The sequence below is a fragment of the Hippoglossus stenolepis genome, chromosome 2 (genome assembly GCF_022539355.2).
Source record: "Hippoglossus stenolepis isolate QCI-W04-F060 chromosome 2, HSTE1.2, whole genome shotgun sequence".
NCBI lineage: Eukaryota > Metazoa > Chordata > Actinopteri > Pleuronectiformes > Pleuronectidae > Hippoglossus > Hippoglossus stenolepis.
The window spans coordinates 7,738,452-7,751,451 of NC_061484.1; the positions used below are offsets into that span (position 1 = coordinate 7,738,452).

The following is a 13,000-nucleotide window of genomic DNA, read 5'->3' on the forward strand; positions in this document are numbered from 1 at the left end:
TGCTGACAGCCTGAAGCGTGACTCGCTCACTTACACTTTTTCCCACATCATCCTTGGAGCTGATCAGGTCCTCCATCTCCGCCTTCAGGATCTTGTTGGCCCTCTCCATCTCCTCTCTGGAGACCTGGGCCTCATCCAGAGCTCTGGCCAGGGACAGAGCTTTGGTCTCCTTCTCTCTGGCCTCAGCTTCAGCCCGGTCTCTCTCATCTGCATATTTACTGGAGATGCTCTTCTCCTCAGCCAGCATCTGGAGGACAGATAACCATAGATAAGTGGATATATGTAGCTGTTAAAGAGATTCAATCCACACTATACTTTCTTTTTTTAAGTTCTAACCTTACATTTGACAAAATCCTTTCAACAAAACATTTGTTTCCCATTTTCCTGAAAATGCACTAGCATATTATTGTATTATGTGGCATTAATCAGAAGTACTTGTAAACACTTTTATGGTGGTTGTACTTTAGGTTATATTATCAAATTTGTAATCTGTAATTAATTACTTTTCCCGTAATAATCCAGTATCTCAGTTTTCTGATTTATCTGACCTGGTCAAACTTCTTCTGCTTCTTCTCCAGGTTGGACACGTTCTGTCTCTGGTTGTCCAGGTCCATCAGCGTGTCCTCCAGCTCCTGCTGCAGACGGTTTTTGGTCTTCTCCAGCTTGTCGAACGCCGAGGCCTTCTCCTCAAACTGGGTGTTGGCCGCCTCCAAGTCTCTCTGCAGACGTTTCTTGCCCTCTTCAAGCAGCTCAACGTTTCCTGTCATTTCCTCAAGCTTCTTCTTTGAATCTGACAGCTGTGGGCAGAATAAGACTGTGTTAGGTCACTGACAATAAAAGAGGAATCTTGCGTTGGTGTTTTCAGGTTCCTTAGCAGTGAATTTGTCTTTTGAATTGTTCATGTTTGGAAGACTATTGTCTTAAAACCTCCCACTTGACTAAATCATCTGTTAAGTAATGGCCCCTGGTTTGAGCTCTGACCTGGATGTTGAGGGTCGACACGTGTCGATCCACGTTCCTCTTGGCCTCCATCTCCTCCTCAAGCTGCTCCTGCAAACTGTTCTTGTCGTCTTCCACTTGCCGAAGCTTTGTGGAGAACTGCAGCTTCTGGCGCGTCTCCTCGGCCAGCAGCTCCTGCAGCGACACGCCAGTTCAAAGGTCAATGCTTTTAGTTCAACATGTTGTCAAAAGGTACTTTGTTTTCTAAGCAAGATTACACAAAAACAACTGAACAGATTTTTCACAAATCTTGGTGAAAGGATGCAGTATGGGTCAGGGAGGAACCCATTATATTTTGTTTGCATGTTACTAAGTGTTTAAGTATCACAGGAAATATCACATGTAAACTGAATAGATAATACAATATAGCTGTATATTCTGCTTGAAGTCCAGTTACCTGTGAGTCTTGGAGTTGGGAGGAGAAGCTTGAAACATCTTTGCTCAGTTTGATGTTCTTGCCTTCTGCTTCATTCAATAGGTTTGTCACACTCTCCAGTTCAACCTGCATGAAGATGAAGATACAGTTTCTGAGACATTTATACAAAAAAAGAATATTTTCTTTCTCTGTACATTTGTGATGTAACTAATTACTCACAGTGGTCTTGGAGCAGCGCTCTCCCAGCTCAGCCTTCTGCTTCTCACTGTCGTTGAAGCGTGACTGCAGATCCGTCACCTGACCCTCCAACTTCTTCCTCTTGTGCTCCCCGTCTTGTTTGGCCTGGGCCAGTGAGCGCACCTCCATCGTTAACTCGGACGTCTCCTTCTCCAAAGCTTGTTTGGCCTTCTCCAGGGTTGACTTCACCTGAGAGTAGAAAATCAATATCGTTGAGATTAGAAAGAAAACAACAGTTTTTCCTTATAGAAACTTTATCAAGCAAAAATAAACAAGCTCATTGGCTCCTAAGTTATCAGACTGTGTGAGATAATGCAGGCCTACTCTCTTGGACTGCTCCAGCTGCTCCGTGAGCTCCTCCACAGCCTGGGTGTGTTTCTGTCTCATCTCATGGACCTGGGCCTCATGGGTTCGGTTCTCCTCCTCGATGGCTTTCTTCAGCAGCGTCACATCCTGTTCACGTTTGGCTCTGCACAACAGATGGATCGATAATGCAGATGTTTATTTGACAAATATGAACTCATGGCTCTTGGTTACATGTAATATTTGGATTTAACGGTCATTGTATGTTACTTTATACAACCAAGAATATAAGTTAAATGCATGAAATGAAATGGATATTTTAGTTTTGTATGATTAACCTTAGTTCTTGCTGAGTGGCGGTGGAGTCCAAGGTGTCCTCCAGCTCAGACTTGAGGGCCTCCAGCTCTTCCCCGAGGTCTCGTTTGATCTTCTCTGCCTTGTTCCTGGCCGCCCGTTCAGAGTCGAGGTCCTCCTGCAGGTCGGAGATGTGTCCCTCCAGCTCTCTGATCTTCTTCAGTGCGTTGTTCTTCTGGGCTGTCTCATCTTCTAACCTGAGAAGGAAAATAAGTGCAGAGGAAGAAACTAGTGAGTATAATAGACGTTTATAGTTGCTGTGGGATACAGGAGAAGTACATGGCTTTTTAGAATCCAGTGTATTGGTGATTCATTTAAATTAATGCGTGCTATGTTTGTAACGTCTCAGGACTTTACCTGGCCAAGGCATTCTGTAACTCCTCCTCCTTCTTGGCGAGCTGAGCTTTGAGGTCAGCGATCTGAGACAGCAGGTCAGCTACCTGCTCTTGTAGGTCATTCGACTCGGCCTCCAGCTTCCGCTTAGCCTTGTCCAGCTCCTGGCGACCCTTCTCTTCTTTCTTCAAGCGGACTATTAGTATGGGGGAGGGTTACAATTAGCATAAATCTACATTTTGTAGTACAAGCACAGCTCCAGTTGTCCCGTAAGTAATGGTTTATAAAGGATGATTACCTTCTAATTCAGAGATCATGGACTCGTGTTTATTTTTGAGCTTGGTGAGGTTCTTTGACTTCTCCTCCTCCTCAGCCAGATTGGAGCTGAAGTCTGCGATTCTCTCCTCCATCACCTTCCGCTCCTACAAAACATCATTGATTTGTTTAATTTGCATTTTTTTAACACAGGAGCTCTCTTGGTAATTGACCAATATCCAGGCCTCTTGGATAAATACTGTTTTACAATTCTTACCTTCACCAACTTGTTGTTCTGGTCCTCCATCACCAGAATATCGTCATCCAGCTTTTTGATCTTTCCCTCGTAGGTTACCTTCTCCAGCTGCAGCTTTTGACGTGCGTCCTCCTCCTCTTCCAGATGTTCCTCCAATTCCTGCATGAAAGAGTCTCACACTCACTCACTGCATTGTGCACAGCTAAACATGGAAATAAATTAATAAATGAATAGCTTCTTAATAACATGATCAAAAAAGCAACAGTAAATGCAGAACAAAAAGCAAGAATGTGCAGACCTGCATCTGCTGTTGCATTTTCTTCTTGTCCACGAGCAGCGCCTGAGCACGTTCTTCCTCTTCGTCCAACCTCGCCTCCATCTCATGAAGGATCTCTTCCAACTCCTGCTTCTTGGCCCCCAGACGAACCCTCATCTCCTCAGCCTCAGCATACAGCTCCGTCTCTGCCTGGAGCTGCTCCTGCAGTGCATTCCTCTCCTCCAACACCTGGAGCACACAGACAGGTGGAGATGTGCTTCAGCTTCATTATCAGCAGATTCAACTCACAGTGCTTAATTCTTATGCTTGTATTTAATAACCTCATGTATTGTTACTTTGAAACAGCTCTAGATGGCTGTGACCTTCAGTGAAAGCAAAAATGTGTCGGCGTCATCATTTACCGATGTGTGTTTCAAGGAGATCTCCTTGAGCTCAGATTCAAACTTTATAGCAACTTCTTTGGCTTTCACCAACTCATCTTCCTTCAGACCCATCTCCTCCTCCTGTCGGGTCACTTGCAGCAAAGGCTTGACCTGGAGAATTGAAAACATATTTTTAAAATGAGGTCAAGCCTTCAAGTCTTTAATTTAAGAATTTTTATACAACAAGAGAGACTAAAATACCAGGGTGTACTATGATATTGTTAGACTACATGAATAAGAAGCTGACCTTTGTGAAGAGCCTCCACCACTGCCAGTTCCTCAGTTTAAGGTAGGCAGCACAGTTCCTCTGAATGACTTTCATGGCTGTGAGCTGCTGTTGCCTCTTTGCAAATGCCCTTTAAAAATACAGCAATATAAATAATATAATGTAAAGTTGTGATTTATAGTGATAGAAACTGCAAGAACAAAGAATGAGCCAAAATACAGTTTGAAAGATTAGATTGACTGAACGTGTGAACAGTAACATGCATCACAGACAGTACAATTTATAATAGAGTGTAGTAATGTGGCGGCTGGTCAATACGGGGTGCTGGGGCACCGCCCCCTCCAACATCCTGAGAAAAAAAAGCCTGTATAAAAATGATAAACATTATTGAATTATATAATGATAGTTTACTCGTACAATGCTGTACAATTGTATTTGGTTAATTTCTGTCTAAATACATAATACCTGCAGATTTTCCTCGTGGCGCAGCCCTCTGTTCCCCAGACACTCCCACTTTTAATTAAAGCCAATAGGTATTGATTTATATTTTTACATTTTAAAAAATGTGATTGGTCAACCCTGGACGCCGTCTCAGGTGCGTCTGATGTCACTGAGTTACGTCCACTGCGAGCTGACCGGCTTCAGGGGAACTGCGGAGTTGTTTTTGTTGACTCTGGCTTCAGTTTGTTTACCCTGCGCCAAAACTCTAAAAACTCTGCGCCCCCCCGATGAATTATATCACCAGCCGCCACTGGTGTAGTATGTGTGAGGAGGCTTGCATGTTCATACTTTCTGGCCAGGAAGCCTCTAGTCTGGGCCTGGAAAGCGATGATGATCACAGTGATCTTCAGATCTCTCTCCTCTTCCAGCTGGGCCAACACTCCTGTGCGGAAGAAGATCTTACTCTGTCCAATCCTGTACAGGTTGGGGTCCAAGTCCACATGCTTGATCTACACAGGAGATTAGTGAGAAAGATGAAGCTCACAAGAGGTATGAAGTAAGTAGGTACGACTTTATACATGGTCTGACTGTGATTAACAAATGTTGGGACTTTGAACTACATTTACCATGAGGCAGCAGGCTTGTTTACCATCCATGAAACCTTTGGGAATAGAGCCAGCAGCCAAGATCTCATAACTGCGAGGAGACATAAATATATCAAACTTAATATGGTGAGAAAATTTACTTGATTCGAAAACATGATGCAAGTAGATCCGACTCACCGCTGGCGGAACTCCTGGAATAGGATTCGGTTGGGAAACCCTTGTCGGCAGATCCTGATTCCCTCCAACACACCGTTACACCTCAGCTGCTCCAGGACCAGATTAGCATCCAGCTTCCCTGCCTGAGAAGAACAGTTTTTTATTACACCAGGTTTTATGAAGGATATAGACATGACTGCCTCCAAACGGGGCAGTGCGGTGAGGTGCGGTGCGGTGGTTAGCAAGGAGGTTCCCGGGTTTGAATCCCAAATTTGCTGAGTTTGCATATTCTCCCTGTGTCTGTGTGGGTTTTCTCTGGGTACCACGGCTGCCTCCCGCTGTCCACAGACATGCAGATTGGGGTTAGGCTGATAGGAGACTCTAAATTCACCATGTGAATGATAGTGAATGGTTCTTTCAGTCTGTACGTTGGCCCTGCGATACACTGGCGAGCTGTCCAGAGTGTACCCCACCTCTCCAAATGACCCTCACAGGACAAGTGGTATAGATAATACATGGATGGATGCCTTCAAATGCCCATGTGCGGATATTGTGTTGCTTTTCATATCAATAAATAAATCAACATGTTTGAATGTGCCATGAGGCAACAGATAAAAGTACTGGGTCGGGTCTAAACATAATCATTTTTTTGAAAATGCTCATCTTGTTCAGGTTCATAGGAAATGGAGAGCGTGGTCTCACATGGTCCAGACCACCAGGCTTTTTTCTTACCCTCTTCTCGTGGTTGGGGATGATGCATCTGACAAAGTTGGGCTGGGTGTTGTGCAGCGTGGTCATGAGTTTGGCCAGAGACTCCTTGTACAGCTGTCCCACCGTGCGGAACATCCCCTTCTTGGTCTTTGAGGAGCTCGGCATGGAGCTGTCCGTCATCTTGGCTATCGTGTCGAGGCCGACCACTCTGTCCGCTGCAACGTACAAGACGTGTTTATTCAATGCAAGATGGTAAAAAAATGTTCTTGAGCGAATGTGTTTGGTTCCTGTTGTAATTGTTATTTTCCTGTGAATAAAATAATGTGTGAAATCTTAATGTGATGGCACAGTACAAATTGGTGCGTATGTCTCACTTGAAGTCCAGTTATCTGTGTCCACAGGTCAGATTTGTTTGAGGGCAATGGCGGCATGCATTGCTGTCAACGACAGTGTTTTTTGTGATTTCAGATCCAACAGTTAGAGCCTTTAAGTCCAAAATGAGATGTATGCTAATTTAATTTGAACACCATCTGCAATGATTATTGGTGACAGCTATGTATTCCTTGCTCAAATAGTATTGTAGGGTTTGTGCAGATCTAGTTTGGATCCAATATTCAGCTTTATTAGTATCACTACAATAATTAATTCAGCATGTTAACATGTCTACTGTACAATTTAACAGTTTTATTTTCATTTTTTAAAACATATTTGCAGGAATATTTCCTTCAAATATAAATATAACCAGTTGTGGGTGAGTTGTGTCTGACTCAAACCAGTAAAGTCAGATATCTCACCATCTTTCCAGAGATCTTGCACAAACTGGCTGGAGGAGTTGTTGAGCAGCGCTGTGACGTTGTCATTGAGAGGATCCATATTCTTTGTCAACCAGGCGTAGGCGTTGTAGTTCACCTACAAACAACATCAGTGTTACTTTGGTTTTACAGATTTTTTTTTCCACAATACATCAGCAATTTATACTTAAATTATAGCTCAACATATGAATACTAGGTTTCTATACTCAGTGGGGCAACAAATCATGATCATATTATAAATGTCCATTCATACTTACTTTCCCAGCATAGTGACAGATAGAAAACTCTGTCTTGTCTTTGAGTTGTTTGGTTTTGGCAAATTTAATATGGTTTCCTTGTGTGTTCAAGAGTTTCTCCACAAAGGAGACATCTGTGGCTTTGGGGAACCAGCACTCCTCATCCAGCAGGGCCAGGATACCAGGAGGGTTGTTCTACAGAGAATATGTACAGTGGTTACAAAGTTTGACCGGCATTTTTTATTAAAACAAAATAAATCATAAAATATCTCCAAGTGTCTGCGGATCTTGTTTGGTTTAACAGCCACTCACTGGTCTCTCGATGAGCTCGATGCAGGGCTGCAGGTCGAGACCAAAGTCGATGAAGTTCCACTCGATGCCCTCCCTCTGATACTCCTCCTGCTCCAGGATGAACATGGTGTGGTTGAAGAGCTGCTGCAGCTTCTCATTTGTGTAGTTGATACACAGCTGCTCAAAGGAGTTATCCTGCAACAACCAAAACACAGAGCTAAAGACCCTCATCCCGCATGAATATATTCTGTATATTTTAGTATTCATCTTGTCAAATTTTCCAAAACACGTAGAAGCTTCTTGATTTCTGGCTCATCAGTGATCATCGTGTCTATACCTCAAAGATTTCAAAGCCGGCAATGTCGAGGATTCCCAGAAATGAGGCTCCCTGGCGTTTGGTCTTGTCCAGGGCTTTGTTGACCCGCGTCAGGATCCAGCGAAACAGTCGCTCGAACACAGCCTTCGCCAGAGCTTCGATAGCAAAGTCAGCCTGACAAATACACACAGACAGACAGGAAACGTCGGATTGATGAGAGACAGGCTTCGGAAGTGTTCAATAGAAGCAGAATAGGCTTCTTTGTTCTTATGGTTTCACACAGTGCACCAGGTTTGGTACCTGCTCTTTGGTCTGTGCCTTCTGCACCACCTCTCTCCCCACTTTGATGCGAGGGGTGAGAATGGCACGGGTGAAGTCGGTCACGTTGATACTCTGAAGATGACACACCTTCTGAGCCGCTGCACAGACAAGAGGAAATGAGTCGGTGAACACATGTAAATAGTTGTAAATATCGCTGTTGTCTCTCTGTCATTTCTGTCTGTGAAGACCAACTGATGTTTTCACCCTGTCTTGAGTTTACAGATGTGCCTAATGACAATGTTTGTGTGTGTGTTGGTGCAGACAAGAGAGATAGAGCGAGAGCAGGAGGGCGAGCAAAGTCAGGAGGGGCTGAATGAAGAGTAAATGTGCGCAGCTGTGAAGAAAGATTTTTATCAAATTAAGAAAGGAATCAGTCATTAAGTGGTGATCAGTGTTATATATATATATATATATGTTGTTTGCTAGTTGGATATTGTATATTGGGTTTGCCTTTACCCAGTGAAAAGATGTGGCCACATGCGTCTCAGACCACCTCCATTTCTTAGTTTTGGTTGGATTTCAGGACACGTGGGTACGTTTAGACCTGAACTTTGTGCGGACCACTTGTGATCGGATCACTCAGGACAGATGTTAATACCAGGTCTATACTATGTCTTTATTTAGAAGTACATTTTATATTGTAGTCAATAAAATTAACATGTGGCTAATGACCACATGTTCATAGACTTTCTAATAGTTTGAAATAAAGGTGTCTAACCAGTGTTGTCTGGCATAGTGGCCTGCTCCTGGTTCCTCTCTTTCTTGAACTCGATGTTTCCCAGCTGCATCACGGTGGAGCAAACCTTGAGGATGTCTGAAACAAACAAGCGTGACAGCTCAGAGAAACAGCTGACTCCATCCCATCCTATTCTGTCCAAGCAAAGATAAGGTCAGAATTATCACTGGTACCGATTCTCTCCTCATCAGTGAAGCCCATGATCTTCATGGCCTCCATGGTCTCCTCGTACAGCTCATCGTCTTGCTGGCCAGAGACCTGAACGTGGCCCGCGCTCAGGAAGCGGTAATTACCGAAGGGCTCCAGAAGCAGTTCCTCTGATAATAAAACACATAGAGTTATATCATTGGTCATTTAATGTATCTTCAGTGTTCTCTGAATGAGTGAAGATTTGACTTTTTGCAAATTTGAATCATGTTTTCTCAGCCTTGACTTTCTTATTATAGTTTGACATCAGTAAAGGGGTTCACATGTTCCCCTGCGAGCTTAACTTTTTTAATCTCACTGGCTCAACTAAAATATTTAGGACATTTCATTTCAGAAACATAATGTTTTTATGTTGGCTGTGATGATGTGCAATGTATGGTCAATCAGCCTGCAGTTGTTAATGGAAGTGCTGCAGATTGTGACTCACCACGATATTGTTGGGCCCCAGCAATCATGTAGTAGAAGATGTGAAAAGCTCTCTCTGTCTTTGCCTGTCTGATACAGCGAGACTTCTCCAGCAGGTCTGAGAGCAGGAAGCTGTTAAAGAATATAAAATTCTGTGTTCATGATATATAAACCTTGCCTCCCTTTGTGTCGTTTGTACTGGGTGAATAAGACAAAAAAGAAACAAATAAGGGACACTATGCAAAGATATTGAGCAGATTAGAAGCGCACTCTTAAATAAAATGCATTGAGCGACATATCTAAACATATACCCTCTGTACGGGAAACTATTTATAAGGGCCTGGAATAGTTGAGCAATATAAATTAAACAATTAAGGTCAAATTCATAAAAACTGTGAAAAAGAAAATATTCAGAAACAATGAATACAAGATGGCAGATTAGCAGTGGTACTCAATCTTAAAAGGTGGCGTCTCCATTTTTTAAAACTGTTAATAATTACTTAAAATCTACATTCATAAAAACGGACATTAAAAAGCCACACAATTAAGCAACGATTTTGAATAAAATTATATCATTCCACGGTGTCTTGATGGACAGTTAGAAAATCTCACAGAAAAGTGATTTTAGATCTCATTTAATTTTCAAAAACGGAGACCAATGCTTTTTTAAGAGAGAGAAAAAGGATACACGTCTCAACATTGGCTCCAACAATGTAGCCGGTCACATCAAAATTGATGCGGATGAATTTTCCCTGTTGGAGTGATGAGGAAAGAAGACGTTAAAAGGTTGAGGAGATGCGATGAACAACAGATGTACAAATTATAAATAAGAAAATTAAGACTCATGCTCAATATATCCACTTCTACAAACAGCAAACTCACAAATCTGGAGGAGTTGTCATTCTTGATGGTCTTGGCATTTCCGAAGGCCTCCATGATGGGATTGGCCTGCAGGAGCTGCTTCTCCAGCTCCCCCTAGTGATGACAGCGATATACAAAAACATGGCTCTTACACACTGATGGATTTGGAGGCGGGGGGGCAGAGGGTGTTGTTTGGTGGGGATGAGGTGATTGAGGGTGGGTATGGGATAGGGTGGATTCAGCAGAATACCATCACTGAAGAGTAAAAATCAATAAACAAATAAAAACATGAAGGATGTAATTGGCTCGCCATAAATCAATAAATATGCTGACAAGTAAATCTATAGATAATATGATTTCATACTAGTTCTTCAACATATTATGTAAAACAGACCCACTACCTACATACTTGTCTCTTAGAGAGAAACTGTTGCTGTTGATGATGTGGAAACGGAGCTGGAGTTGCATGAGCGAGGTTATGTTGAGTCAGATGAGACATCCAACTAATGTTGACTGAACTAAATCAGTGGACGATCCTGCCAAAGGATTCAGTGTATCGCCAAACTCAAATTGATTCTGATTCACAAACAGCCTTGAGGAGATGCGATTTGCTTCCAGCGTGACTACAGAGCCGGTGGACCGGTGGGTGGAGCCGGGTGATGGTGGGTAAATGAGGCAGACACCCTGTCACTCTGCATCGGGCTAATCCACCCGATCAAAGGGGCTTGTGTCAGCCCAGCAACAAGGTCAGGTGCTGTAGTCCTCTACCTCACCTACTCTCTCACTTCAAAACACTCCCTGCGGCTATCACTGTAAACGAGCTAACGCCAGGAAGAGAGGAAGAAGAGCGCCACATCATGATAAAACTGAGAGTGGAATTGGCAACGTGAGATGACAACAGTAAACAATGTCAACACATGATCTTTAAATTTAAAAAAAGTCAATGAGAGGATTATTCTCCTCTACTGCAAGACAACAAAGTCTGATTTTGATGAATGTTTAGAATTAATGATGGACAGTGCCTTTTAAAAATATTCAATTGGCTGATAATTATTAAGGGGATTTCTATTAAAGGGGAATTCTGGTATTTCTCAACCTTGGTCCTGTGTTCATAATAATCAAATTGGTTCCAGTAGATCATCTGCACCTGCAGCCGCAACATGGTGGCAGTGGCAACTATGTAATCTTATGGGCCAACAGCCCACAAAATGTCAAATCAAAGTTTTTTTCCACAAATAAAATTCTCAAATTGTTATTCTTTGTCTTGGCTGAGAGTGTGGAACATTACACATGTCTAACTCAATAAGAAGTCTCACTCTCAAGTCTCATGAGAATTGCATTGTATGTGTAAGAGACAGAATTGGAGAGAGGAGTTTGGATTTTACTTAGAGAAACTATCATGGCCGAATCTTTTTCTGATAAGGACATTTAATGGACTGTTGCAGTTGCCCCATAAGATAATATTGTAGCCACGGCCGCCGTGTCGCGGATGCCGGTGGAGAGAATCTACGGAACCGATTCCACTGTTTTTTTGACTAGCGTTCATTTACACACCCACATTTATAAACATATAGGATGTATAGATACAGGAATTCCCCTTTACACTTTATCTTGTTTTTTTTTAACTCACACAAAGAAGTGAAGGTGATTGAAGGTAATTAACGTATTCTTTTTACTGTGAAAATATGTTTTGTTGTCCTGCTGGACCAAAGTCTATCAACAACAACATTAAGTTTATGGTAAAATTGGAAAGATACAGACCAGCTGTAGAGGTGCAGTTCAGAGTTGGCAAAGCAGAGAGGAGGGGGGGTCCTTTTTATTTAAGCCACTGGAAAAAGAAAGGAGAGAGAAGAAAAAAGAAAAATAGAGCACTAAAGAAAGTAAAAGCAACAGCTGGTAGGAAGGACTGTTTTCTTTTTGGTTCTGTTTTCATAAAGAAAAGTTATGAAGACAGAAGCAGCAGGAGTCAGAGCAGCGCCTGAGGAGGAGAGAGAAAGCATAAGCAAAAAAGATCAACCAGATGCTATTTCTGATCAGGCAAGGTCCCTGGGAGCAACGAGGTCCTACAGAGGACAGGGGACAGAACAACATCTCCTCAATCAGTCAGAGGTGAAGGGAAGTGTCTCTTTAATCCATGAATTAATCTGGCTAATACCCACACCAACGCTACACCAACATCACAAACCATCAACATCTAGTCAGGAGACATCTAGGTCCTTTCCAGACTTGGTATTAACATCTGTCCTGAGAGATCCCATCAGAAGTGGACAGTGTTAAGTTCGTCTGTTCACACCTGACATTAAAGTACGTACTGAATGTGTCTCCTGTGACCACCTGTGAAATGATCTCACTTCCCTGCTCTGTACGCAAAAATCACGTCCATCACTTTTGTTCTTGAAGACCAAATCTTGTTGGTTTTAACAAGTTAAATTTACAGATATGTCTGTCACTGTGTTTTCTATGTATTGTAAGTGATTGAGAGTAGAGAAATAGAGTAGGTATCATTATGTGGTGTTGTTAACATTGTGGCGGTATTCCAAATCAACACATGGACACTGAGAACTGTAAAAATACATATAAACTATAGCAGGTCCAGGACATCAGCTGAGTAAGCAGTCCTTCATATGTTGCCCAGGACACATTGCACCACACAGCAAAAAGGAACGTGGCCACATCCCAGGCCACCTCCAAATGTGGCCTGATTAATCAGGTCTCTGGACGCATTGAGGATGCATTTGGAAGCTTTCAGACCTGAACTTAGCGTTGAGCACTTGTGATCGGATCACTCAGGATGGATGTTAATACCAGGTCTGACTAGGCTTCTGGTCACAATCCTACTCAAATAGAATATTTAATCAGGAAGG

General features: G+C 42.6%; 1 protein-coding gene across 3 annotated transcripts in view; it reads right to left on the reverse strand.

Moving 5' to 3' along the window:
• Positions 1–13,000, reverse strand: part of myh11a (myosin, heavy chain 11a, smooth muscle) — a 33,402-nt gene that overhangs the window by 5,241 nt on the left and 15,161 nt on the right. For all 3 annotated transcript variants that reach the window (XM_035177340.2, XM_035177330.2, XM_035177348.2), the window contains 27 exons: positions 10,158–10,250; positions 9,964–10,027; positions 9,298–9,393; positions 8,837–8,980; positions 8,646–8,741; positions 7,907–8,025; positions 7,628–7,780; positions 7,312–7,485; positions 7,021–7,194; positions 6,746–6,860; positions 5,973–6,166; positions 5,262–5,383; positions 5,106–5,175; positions 4,828–4,988; positions 4,060–4,168; positions 3,792–3,923; positions 3,412–3,618; positions 3,135–3,272; positions 2,901–3,024; positions 2,627–2,798; positions 2,254–2,466; positions 1,937–2,081; positions 1,595–1,801; positions 1,397–1,501; positions 982–1,134; positions 549–797; positions 35–247 (listed from right to left, as the gene is read on the reverse strand). In XM_035177340.2, coding sequence (XP_035033231.1) covers positions 35–247; positions 549–797; positions 982–1,134; positions 1,397–1,501; positions 1,595–1,801; positions 1,937–2,081; positions 2,254–2,466; positions 2,627–2,798; positions 2,901–3,024; positions 3,135–3,272; positions 3,412–3,618; positions 3,792–3,923; positions 4,060–4,168; positions 4,828–4,988; positions 5,106–5,175; positions 5,262–5,383; positions 5,973–6,166; positions 6,746–6,860; positions 7,021–7,194; positions 7,312–7,485; positions 7,628–7,780; positions 7,907–8,025; positions 8,646–8,741; positions 8,837–8,980; positions 9,298–9,393; positions 9,964–10,027; positions 10,158–10,250 — 3,942 coding nt within the window. The remainder of the gene's footprint in view (positions 1–34; positions 248–548; positions 798–981; positions 1,135–1,396; positions 1,502–1,594; positions 1,802–1,936; positions 2,082–2,253; positions 2,467–2,626; positions 2,799–2,900; positions 3,025–3,134; positions 3,273–3,411; positions 3,619–3,791; positions 3,924–4,059; positions 4,169–4,827; positions 4,989–5,105; positions 5,176–5,261; positions 5,384–5,972; positions 6,167–6,745; positions 6,861–7,020; positions 7,195–7,311; positions 7,486–7,627; positions 7,781–7,906; positions 8,026–8,645; positions 8,742–8,836; positions 8,981–9,297; positions 9,394–9,963; positions 10,028–10,157; positions 10,251–13,000) is intronic.